The following is a 12,419-nucleotide window of genomic DNA, read 5'->3' on the forward strand; positions in this document are numbered from 1 at the left end:
AGTATGTGATAGGGGGCAAGCTGGGCTGAGGGAACCCCCTCCCCAGTGCACAAATTTTTGTGCACCGGGCCCCTAGTATAATATATAAAAGCCTAAGTGACCGGCCAACCGGTCAATAGCTATGACGCACAATGAGCACTAGGGGCAGATGTTCAATGCAGGAGCTGCCGAGCAACAGCAGCTTTGCAGAGAGCCCTCCCGCACTCCGGGACCCCTTGGGGATGTTGGACTGCGGGTTTTGAACCGATCCCTGCAGGCCAGGCCAAGGGACCCCACCTGCCAGAGGGACACCTCCTCACTCTGCAGATGCCCTTTGAGCCCCAGCACCGCCCCTGGTGCGGCCAGCCTGGGAGGGACTGCAGGACATTGGCTCCAGGGCGTGTCCAGCCTGTCTTGCCCAGTCCTGCCCTGCTGGTCACTTCTAATTAATTTCCTTTCAATGTGCACAAATCCATGCACTGGGTCTCTAGTAATGTAATATAATTATTATAATTAACAATAATTATGTTTACACATAATAATTATTATAATTAATAATGATTATTACAATAATTATAATTTTTCTCTCCACAAGATGCTAAGCTCCTTTGAGGGCAAGAACTGTGTTTTTTCATCTTTGTAACACTAACACTAACTGTAGCATTTGAAACATAAGTACAATAAAGTTGAATTTTAAAAAAAACAGCCCTAGCTGGTTTTCTCAGTGGTTAGAGCATTGGCCCACGGACTGAAGGGTTGTGGGTTCAATTCTGGTCAAGGGCACGTACCTTGTACTTCAGTTGCAGGCTCAATCTCTGGTCCTGGTTGGAGCACATCTGGGAGACAACCAATCGACACGTCTCTCTCACATCAATGTTTCTCTCTCTCTGTCTCTCCCCCTCCCTTCCTCTCTCTAAAAAATCAATGGAAAAAATATCCTTTGGTAAGGATTAACAACAACACAAAAACAAAACAAGAAAAAAAAAAAAAAATCCACCACCAAATAAAAAAATGGACTAAATATTCCTTGAGGACCTGAGACCAAAATTTGTTTCAAAGCCCATGTGACTCCTTTTGATTAGCTCTATCATACAATATTTCTCAAGAGGTACCAGCATTTGAGTGGGATGATTCTATGCTATTCACCACTATTCTGAGTCCTGTAGAACATTTTGCATTTAAGCATTCCTGGACCTGACCTCACTAAATATTAGTGACTAGAGGCCCAGTGCACGAAGTCATGCACAGGTGGGGTCCGGCCAGCCCACCCCAATGAGAGCTGATCAGGCCGGCCAGTGTGGGGAAGGGGCCGCGGGAAGTTGGCCGGCTGGCCCGGCCTAAAAAAAACAGGGGTAGGGCTGGCCGGGGGGGAGGGGCTGCGGGCGATTGGGGGGTGTCAATCAGGGCCCTGATCGGGCCAATTCACCTCCCCAGTGCATGTCATAGCAACCGGTCGTTCCGGTGTTCTGGTCTCTTGGCTTTTATATATATAGAGAGAGAGATGGTTGCTAGTCATTGTGACAAACCCAAATTTCCAAATGCCCCTCCTCCAGGAAAGGGGACAATACTTCCTCCCAGTTGAGAATCACTGCTTTAGAGAAAAGAGTTAATATACTATCAAATGTCTATTCAGCTTGAATATTGTCATTCTATCAGCATTTGACAATGTCATCCCATTGAATCTTCAGAGATTTCCAAGTATAACAGAGTATACGCAAAACTTTAAAAACAAAACCAAAAAGAAAAAAGTAAAGCATATAGGGATACCTCTTAGCCACATCACTGGGCTTCTCCCCTGCTTTGTTGGTAATATTACTGTCTGCTCCCATTTTAATTATCCACTGCAAACATTCTATGTGGCCTTGTCCAGCAGCTGTAAAAACAAACAGAAAATACACAAAAAGTTGTTACTAGTAGCAACTTTCCAAACTTTGAACACCATTAGAGAGTACTTTCATAAATACTGATACTTGCAATAACCAATAAATTGGGCAGATGTAATTTTCTCCATTTCATTTATTCATTCATCGGACAAACATGTAATCAAATATATACTGTACTCATCACCTATACAGAGAACTTTACATACAGATATAAAAGTTGAGGTTCAAAGAAGTTATTTCTTTAACATCACACAGCTAGTAAGTAATGGATTTGAAACTATAATCTAGTTTTTTCTAATCTTATTGAGTGTCTGTCCGCTGCTATTGATAGCTCCTGACCAATCTTATATCACAGAACTTATTCCTCTGACCCTCACAACTCAAAATTTATAGATCCCCAATTACCTAAACTATTTACACCTTTTTCTAAATCTTGTCCTTAAGACACATGCACTCGATATTAATTTTCACCTCCATAACACTGCTTATGTGTCTTCTCACCTAGTGCCCATCACTCAACTTGATTAGCCAATGAAAAGGGTAGCGGGTCGTCGCTAATTACCATGTTTCTCTTTTATTAGTGTAGATAGAGAGAGATGGTTGCTAGTCATTGTGACAAACCCAAATTTCCAAATGCCCCTCCTCCAGGAAAGGGGACAATACTTCCTCCCAGTTGAGAATCACTGCTTTAGAGAAAAGAGTTAATATACTATCAAATGTCTATTCAGCTTGAATATTGTCATTCTATCAGCATTTGACAATGTCATCCCATTGAATCTTCAGAGATTTCCAAGTATAACAGAGTATACGCAAAACTTTAAAAACAAAACCAAAAAGAAAAAAGTAAAGCATATAGGGATACCTCTTAGCCACATCGCTGGGCTTCTCCCCTGCTTTGTTGGTAATATTACTGTCTGCTCCCATTTTAATTATCCACTGCAAACATTCTATGTGGCCTTGTCCAGCAGCTGTAAAAACAAACAGAAAATACACAAAAAGTTGTTACTAGTAGCAACTTTCCAAACTTTGAACACCATTAGAGAGTACTTTCATAAATACTGATACTTGCAATAACCAATAAATTGGGCAGATGTAATTTTCTCCATTTCATTTATTCATTCATCGGACAAACATGTAATCAAATATATACTGTACTCATCACCTATACAGAGAACTTTACATACAGATATAAAAGTTGAGGTTCAAAGAAGTTATTTCTTTAACATCACACAGCTAGTAAGTAATGGATTTGAAACTATAATCTAGTTTTTTCTAATCTTATTGAGTGTCTGTCCGCTGCTATTGATAGCTCCTGACCAATCTTATATCACAGAACTTATTCCTCTGACCCTCACAACTCAAAATTTATAGATCCCCAATTACCTAAACTATTTACACCTTTTTCTAAATCTTGTCCTTAAGACACATGCACTCGATATTAATTTTCACCTCCATAACACTGCTTATGTGTCTTCTCACCTAGTGCCCATCACTCAACTCTATGTTTATCTGACTTCTACCCATCCTTCTAAGTCCATCTCAAGACTCAGGGAAACTGGGGCGGGGGGACTTAATAAACTTAAAAGAGCTGAATTTAGGTCTACTAAACAATGAGACTGGAGGACAGAACAGAATTTAGCAAGTGGCTGGCACATACAGACCTGCAACAAATGTCTATAGATTTGATGAGTGAATGAAGAAAAATAAATAAATGAAATCTAAGCTCTGCTCTTACCAACTGTGTAACCTCAGTCAAAAAACCTGGTTCCTCTAGACCTCAATTTTCTCATTTTTTACACAGATAATTTCATATTTATAAAGCAGCAGTTATTTACACTGCTGGCTTATAAAATTACAATAAGGATTGAACATGACAGTTTTGCACCCTGTTAAATGTTATATAAACATAAGGTGTTATTTATGAATTCCCATGAATATTTCCTCAATAATTTAACCCTCAGCAACTTCTGTTCAATTTCTACTCCTGAATTCCACTGCATGTATTTTAACCACCAAAAACTTTTTGCCATATATTACATCCTGACTTATACAAATCTCTAGTTGTTCATGGTATAAGTATATAGCTCCTTAACAGTAAAGTCTGGATCTCACGCGATTTCCATGGTGTGGGCACATGACTGGTACTGAATATATATGTACCTCTGTAAAATAAATCAGAGCATGAACTTTTGGTATGGCTTGGTGTCTTAAAAAGTTAATCTACCTCCAATACTTGGAACAGAGAGGAAAGGACACAAAGCCAGATCCAATGACAAAGCAAACCTCATCACTATAGCCCTATGGCCCAGCTTACAAAAGGTCTACTAGTATAAGCACTCTTTTCCTACCTTTCCCGAAATGACTCAGGTCCATCTTCCAAACTCAGAATTGGCCCCTGAGGAGCCTGGGGCTTCTCTTTTCGCTTCTCTTTTCTCCTACAGCAAATCCGAAATAGCTAACAAAGAATACTACAGGATTTCCCATACCTATAGACATAATCCTACTTTAAACAAAAACAGCAACATCTTTTCTCTGTAAGAGTTACAAACCATATTTATGAATCCTGAACAACGGTGAGCTTTATAAAACAGAGTTTAACCCAACATTTCCATTTTATTACACAGTTAATATTACGGGGGGGGGGGGGGGGGGGGCGCTAAGTAATTTGTCTACAATGAAATACAATAAAAGAATTTTTATCTAAGATCCTTATTATATATTGATTAGAAAATATTTATTAATTGGACCAATGTTTTATATGAGAACAAGAAAAATTATGCAGTGGCTAGAAATTTTTAAAAAATGATTTGAAGCCCTGCGGACTGAGGGGTCCCGGGTTCGATTCCGGCCAAGGGCATGTACCTTGGTTGCGGGCACATCCCCAGTGGGAGGTGTGCAAGAGGCAGCTGATCGATGTTTCTCTCTCCTTGCTGTTTCTGGCTCTCTATCCATCTCTCTTCCTCTCTGTGAAAAATCAATAAAATATATTTGTCTCTCTTCCTCTCTGTGAAAAATCAATAAAATATATTTTTTAAAAAATGATTTGAAATAATTAAGGCTTAAAAGTAAATGAAAGAGAAGTCATAATAGATTTAAAAATCATTAAATGACGGATACTGCAGCTTATTAACTGAATCAAAATTAAAATGAAAGAAAAAGAAGCAGATAGACTGACAACATGTTAATTAAATTATAAGGAAGCTTTTATTTACCCAAGTTGGGTATGATTTAGCATACAGATACTCCACAGAAAAAAAGATAATGTACACAAAAATGTCCCTTCCCCCTGCTGCAGCCACTTACCACCCCTCCACCATACCATCTGATCCACCCAGGAGTTCTTACGGACAAACTGACCAGAGAAGGGGTGAAGGGCAAACCCTTTTGGTTCCTCTTCACTTTCACCCTCTCACCTTCTCACAAAAGCTGTAACCCAAACACTCTATTGTTGTACATCAATTTCTTTAGAACCTTCTTCCAGTTCCCTCATTTCCATCTCAGTTCAACTGGTAAAGAACTGACTGACAGGCTGAAAACCATCTGGCAAGTAAAACTTACTTTAATGTATCATTCCTCCAAAGATGCTTTATAAATACTGTGAGTGAGCCTCTCTTTTGCTTCTCATAAATGACACCCCACATACACACTAGGAATATAAACTGGTTATAGCTAGGTTATAAAATGGGGGCTTTACTCCAGGGCAGCACATTTTTTAAAAACCACAATCTTTTATGCACATTTTAAGTATCCACTCCATTCATAAATCCCATAGTGAAAAGCTTTAATGCCTAGACAGCTAGTAGAGATGGATGGAATGAGATTCTCCAAACTACAGAATAGCATTTACCAAAGTGGGACCCCTCTATGTATAAGAGAAACCCCTATCACTTCCCCTTCTTTCTGCCCCAAATACCCTTTCTCTTATAAAACTACTAGAAGCCAAGTGCACGAATTTGTGCACTAGTGGGGTCCCTCAGCCTGGCCTGCGGGATCAGGCCAAAACAGGCTCTCCAACATCCCTTGAGGAGTCCTGGATTGTGAGAGGGTGCAAGCCAGGCTGAGGGACTCCACCGGTGCACAATCAGGGCCAGGGAGGGACGCAGGAGGTTGGCCAGCAAGGGAGGGACCACAGGAGGGCTCCAGAGCATGTTTGCCAATCTCGCTCAGTCCCAATTGGCCAGACCCCAGCAGTAAGCTAACCTACCGGTTGGAGTGTCTGCCCCCTGGTGGTCAGTGCATGTCATAGCAAGCAGTTGAGCAGCCTTTACATATCATTAGCATATTATGCTTTGACAGGTTGAATGGCCAACCCGGTAGACCAGACACTTAGCATATTAGGCTTTTATTATATAGGATTGGTACACATGGTGCTTAAGATTCTTAAGATACATTATAAATTAAATAAACTTTAATGATTAAGCTAAGAACCTAAACAACAGTAACATTATTTCATAATTTATGAAATAAATAACAACCAGAAGTTATTTATGAAATAAAATCCTATTCAAACACAGGACTATATTAACAAGACTACTGTCTTTTTATTGTTGTTGTTAATCCTCACCTGAGGATATTTTCCCATTGCTTTTTAGAGAGAATGGAAGGGAGGGGGAAAGGGAGAGAGAGTGAGAAACATGGATGTGAGAGAGACACATGGATTGGTTGCTTCCCTCATGGTCCCTGACCAGAGCCAGGTTCAAGCCTGCAACCAAGGTACATGCACTTGACTGGAATCGAATCTGGGACCCTTCAGTCTGCAGGCTGGTGCTCTATCCACTGAGCCAAATCAGCTAGAGCAACATTACTCTTTTTACTCTAAGACTTTTACAAGAATACCAGCCATCACATTATAAAAAAAAGTATAATATCACTAATAAAGCAAAATAGAAATTTCAGGTGCTAGAGGTTAAAGATTTGGCTTTTTATTTTATAAATAAAAGGGATATTGGCAATAATAAATCCTAGAGATATACTCCCTGCACTGAGTTGACAATCTGACAAGGTCTGATTAAAAAAACAACAAAAAAACATGGATCAATCTTTTAGAATTCCACATAGAAGGAAGGAGAGTGCAGAGAAAAATTGCACATATCTAGAAAACGTGTTCATATCATGTTAATTGATATTTCTATAGAAGAAAAAACATTTTTGCAGAGTATTAGAATAAAGAAAATTCTCCTAGAGGTTGCTCGTTTGATTCCCCATCACATACCCGGTTTCAGGCTCAATCCCCAGTGGGGGCCGTGCAGGAGGTTGATCAATGTTTCTCTCTCTCTCTCTCTCTCTCTCTCTCTCTCTCTCTCTCTCTCTTCCTTTCTCTATAAAATCAATAAAAACATTTTTAAAAGATAGATATGGTTTTAGCATGAACAGGCCATTTTCAGTCCAAAGAAAATGTTACTCCTAAGAAACTTCTCTAACCGTGAATTTCACATCTTAACTACATGACAAAATCAAAAGAGAACTTCTATTGGAATTACCCTCAAATGTGAAAATGTGTAAATATCTGACATCATAAAAGGAGTATCATACTTGAATTAAAAATTAAGCACTCTGATCCTGGCCGGGTAGCTCAGTCGGTTAGAGCATTATCCTGATACACCAAGGTTGTATCCCTGGTAAGGGCACATATAAGAATCAACTGATGAATGCATAAACAAGTAAAACAACAAACTGATGTTTCCTTTCTCTCTTTCTCAAATCAATTAAAACATTTTTAATTAAAATAAAATAAAATAAAAATTAAGCACTCTGCCATGCATTTTCATGTGTTTCTGATGGGTAATTATTTTAAAAGGTAAATAATTCAATAGCAATTGTGTCAGAATTGAAAATTAAACAAGAATCATAGGTCGCCCTAACCAGTTTGGCTCAGTGGATAGAGCGTCAGCCTGTGGACTCAAGGGTCCCAGGTTTGATTCCGGTCAAGGGCATATACCTTGGTTGAGGGCACATCCCCAGTAGGGAGTGTGCAGGAGGCAGCTGATCGATGTTTCTCTCTCATCGATGTTTCTAACTCTCTATCCCTCTCCCTTCCTCTCTGTAAAAAATCAATAAAATATATTTTTAAAAAAAACAACAAAGAATCATAACTCACCTTTATGCATAGGAGTTGATCCATTATTATCACGTTCATTAATATTGATTACGCCATCTTCTATTAATTTCTTAAGCATTTCCAAATCACCCTTAAAGGCAGCCACATGACCTGGAAATGCTAAACCTATGAATAAAAAATTCAGCATTTCAGTAAACACATGAGCTAATTCTTTTTTCCTGCCTTAAGCGGGTGCACATTTTAGATTTCAATATTAACTGAAGTATGAGAATGTTATATTGGAATTAGTTCTGTTAACAATAAAGTAATAAAAAGAGAACCACAAAATAAGATTAGTAGACAATCAATCCAAGAAAAATGGGCAAAAGAATTAAATGCACACTTCATAAAAGAACATATATGAATGCCCATATAAAAAGATGCTCAATATCATTAATCATCAGGAAAATGTAGATTAAAATCACAATAATATAACACTTCACATCCATTAGAAAGGCTAAAATGAAACATGACCATATCAAATGTTGGGAATTCCATGGAGCAAATAGAATTTTCATGCGTATCTGGTGGGGATGTAAAGTGATATAACTACTTTGGAAAACAATTAGACAACTTTTTAATGTTAAGCATACACCTACCATATACTCCACTCCTATGTATTTAACAAGAAAAATGCAAACATATGTCTATGTAAATGTTCAGAGCAGATCTCTATTATTAATGACTAGAGGCCCGGTGCACAAAATTCGTGCATGGGGGAGGGGGAGGTCCCTCAGCCCAGCCTACACCCTCTCCAATCTGGGACCCCTCGAGGGATGTCCGACTGCCCATTTAGGCCCAATTCCAGCGGGATCGGGCCTAAACGGGCAGTAGGACATCCCTCTCACAATCCAGGACTGCTGGTTCCCAACCACTCGCCTGCCTGCCTGCCTGATTGCCCCTAACTGCTTCTGCCTGCCAGCATGATCACCCCCTAACCACTCCCCTGCCAGCCTGATCGACGCCCAACTGCTCCCCTGCCAGCCCGATCACCCCTAACTGCCCCCCTGCAGGCCTGATCGCCCCCAACTGCCCTCCTTTTCAGGCCTGGTCCCTCCCAACTGCCCTCCCCTGCTGGCCTGATCGCCCACAACTGCCCTCCCCTGCAGGCCATCTTGTGGGGGCCATTTTTGACCACATGGGGCGGCCATCTTGTGTGTTGGAGTGATGGTCAATTTGCATATTACTCTTTTATTAGATAGGATAGCCCAAACTGAAAACAATCCAAATACTCATCAGCAGGTGAATTGATAAAATATATACATTCATACAATGGAATACTATTCAGAGATAAAAAGGAATGAACTACTAATATATATAAACACAGATGAAATTCAAAATTATTCATTAAAAAATCAAACTAATCTATATCAGCAATTTTCAACTGATGTGCTGCAAGAATTTTTAGAACATGCAATACCTGACTATTTAGTCAGGGGCATTGACCCCTTTGCCCTTAGACTGTCAAATAAAAAAAAAATGACAACAACCAACACAATAATAGCTGTCCAGTGTGAATGAATCAAAATTATACCTATATTCTTTGTCAGATGTTTCTCTCTCACATCAATATTTTTTTCTCTTCTTCCCTCCCTCCATCTCTCTCTCCCCCCTTCTCCTTTCCTATCTCTAAAATCAATAAGCAGCCGGCCAGAGTGGCTCAGTTGGTTGAGCATGGTGCTGTGCACTGAAGGGCTGCTGGTTCAATTCCCAGTCAGGACATGTTCAGAAAGCAACCCATCCGCTTCTTGCATCAATGTTTCTCTCTCTCAGCATGTCCTCCAGTGAGGATTTAAAAAACAAAACTAGGATACATCTATCAACCTAATCTAAAAAATATGTCATAGCAGTTAAGTCATAAAAGGATACATACCCTTGTATGCCATTTTAATAAAGTTTTAAAAGAAGTTTCAAAGATTGCTAGTTGTCTACTAAAATCCCTTCCCTTCATTAGTAAGCGAGCTGCAGCTGAGATGAGGCTTCTCATCTAGGTGGCGAAATTTCCAGGCTCCTAGTTAATACTAGTATATGGCCATGTAACTAAACTCTTGCCAATGGAAAGTTAGCAAAAGTGATGAGTTCAAATTAGACTTTGAAAAATCTCTATTTCTAGGCATATATTCTTTTTCCCTCCCCATCTCCAGCTGGATTAGCAATGACTATTTTATTCTTAAATCCAATGGTATGAAGATTGCTCATTATATTAATCTCTGTACATTTCTGCCTAAAATATTTCTCAATAAAGAAAAGAAACTGTATAAATATATGGACAATGGTACATAACATATTTTAATGTTTAACTTACAACTTCTTTCTTTTCCTTTTCAATTTATTCTACATATTAAATGCTACAACATTTCAGGTTTATTACTTACTTTCCTGATCTTTTGGATCATTTCTTTCATACTCAGCCCCCTGGATAAACTGTAAAATGTTCTGCTTATAGAACCTCTGGGCCAGGTCCAGCACATTTTCTCCATTGTCATTGAAGGCTTTTAAAGCTTGTGTTGCACTGTTCATTCTATTGAGTAGAAATTTAAAACAGTGAAGGTGGCCTTCCATGGCTGCTAAGTGAACTATAGGTGAGAGAGAAAAAAGAATTTCATTTTTAAATTGACAATAAAAATAATCATAAAAAAATAAATGATACATTGTCTCTAATCCTCACAGGGACATACTCTGAGCAAAGAGAATAGATGTTTTTCCAGCCTACATGTCCTTACTCGGCCTTCTAGTCATGCCAAAGCAATACTTACTATGAGTGTGGAGAGGCCAGAGGAGGCTCACCAAAGAGCAGGCCCCAGAATGTTTTCTTGGAAAGTGAAATCCCAGTTATGCAGCTTATCATTACATGAGAAAATGCTTGCTATGTAAGATAGATAAATAATAGACAAAATTCTTAAGTATTTTGCAAAAAAAGGGGAAGAAATAAGCCAAAATAGTCACTATGCCAATATGAATGATGTTATTTTTATCACTATGTATTTTGTCAATTTTCCATAAACATTATCTACACTAATAAAAGAGAAACATGGTAATTAGCGTATGACCGCTACCCTTCCCATTGGCTAATCAGCATATCCTTATGCAAATTAACTGTCAGCCAAGATGGCGGCCGGCAGCCAGGCAGCTGGAAGCGAACATGAGGCTTGCCTGCTCCTGTAACTGCAGACTCCAAGTTCCCCGCCTGACTTGCCGGCCTCTGAGTTGCAACTCTAAGCAACTATGTACTATGTTGCAAATAAGAAGCTAAACAAAACCCCAGAAACCAGCTTTCAGCCTGCCGGGATCTCAGAGCTGAAGTTATACATTGTTTCGATTATAGAACGGCAAACAAACCAGATACGAAGCCTCAGAGCTAGAGCCAGAGCTAAAGCTGGCCCAGAATAAAATAAAAAAAAGAGAAAAAAAAGGAGCGGTTGGGAGCTTCAGTCAACAACCGCCAGCCTGAAAGCAGCCCTCAGCCCCTCACCCAGACTGGCCAGGCACCCCAGTGGGGACCCCCACCCTGAAGGGTGTGTGACCAGCTGCAAACAGCCATCATCCCCTCATCCAGGCTGGCCAGGCACCCCAGTGGGGACCCCCACCCTGAAGGGGGTGTGACCAGCTGCAAACAGCCATCATCCCCTCATCCAGGCTGGCCAGGCACCCCAGTGGGGACCCCCACCCTGAAGGGGGTGTGACCAGCTGCAAACAGCCATCATCCCCTCATCCAGGCTGGCCAGGCACCCCAGTGGGGACCCCCACCCTGAAGGGGGTGTGACCAGCTGCAAACAGCCATCATCCCCTCATCCAGGCTGGCCAGGCACCCCAGTGGGGACCCCCACCCTGAAGGGGGTGTGACCAGCTGCAAACAGCCATCATCCCCTCATCCAGGCTGGCCAGGCACCCCAGTGGGGACCCCCACCCTGAAGGGGGTGTGACCAGCTGCAAACAGCCATCATCCCCTCATCCAGGCTGGCCAGGCACCCCAGTGGGGACCCCCACCCTGAAGGGGGTGTGACCAGCTGCAAACAGCCATCATCCCCTCATCCAGGCTGGCCAGGCACCCCAGTGGGGACCCCCACCCTGAAGGGGGTGTGACCAGCTGCAAACAGCCATCATCCCCTCATCCAGGCTGGCCAGGCACCATATCTATAATAATAAAAGGGTAATATGACCGGAGGTCTTCCGGATGTCATTCCGGACATCCTTCCTGATGAAGCCAGGTTTGGAGGGAAGCCAGTCCAGGTCCCGGTGCCTGCAGGTGGCCTGAGGGAAGCCAGCCCGGGTCCTGGGTGCCAGCAGGTGGCAGGAGAAAGGAAGCAGCCCAGATCCCGGGTGCCTGCCGGTGGCAGGAGGAGGGAAGCAGCCCGGGTCCTGGGTGCCAGAGGGAAGCCGGAGCTGGCAGCCAGGGGAAGGAAGGCCTACTCTTGCACAAATTTTCATGCATCGGGCCTCTAGTCTACACTAATAAAAGA

The 12,419-nt window shown here is 41.3% G+C and overlaps 1 protein-coding gene across 3 annotated transcripts in view; it reads right to left on the reverse strand.

The window, feature by feature from the left end:
- Positions 1 to 12,419, reverse strand: part of ANKRD42 (ankyrin repeat domain 42) — a 52,194-nt gene that overhangs the window by 12,710 nt on the left and 27,065 nt on the right. For all 3 annotated transcript variants that reach the window (XM_014532227.1, XM_005884818.2, XM_014532226.1), the window contains 3 exons: positions 10,335 to 10,535; positions 7,960 to 8,085; positions 2,725 to 2,830 (listed from right to left, as the gene is read on the reverse strand). In XM_014532227.1, coding sequence (XP_014387713.1) covers positions 2,725 to 2,830; positions 7,960 to 8,085; positions 10,335 to 10,535 — 433 coding nt within the window. The remainder of the gene's footprint in view (positions 1 to 2,724; positions 2,831 to 7,959; positions 8,086 to 10,334; positions 10,536 to 12,419) is intronic.

Source organism: Myotis brandtii, unplaced genomic scaffold (genome assembly GCF_000412655.1).
Source record: "Myotis brandtii unplaced genomic scaffold, ASM41265v1 scaffold86, whole genome shotgun sequence".
Lineage (NCBI taxonomy): Eukaryota > Metazoa > Chordata > Mammalia > Chiroptera > Vespertilionidae > Myotis > Myotis brandtii.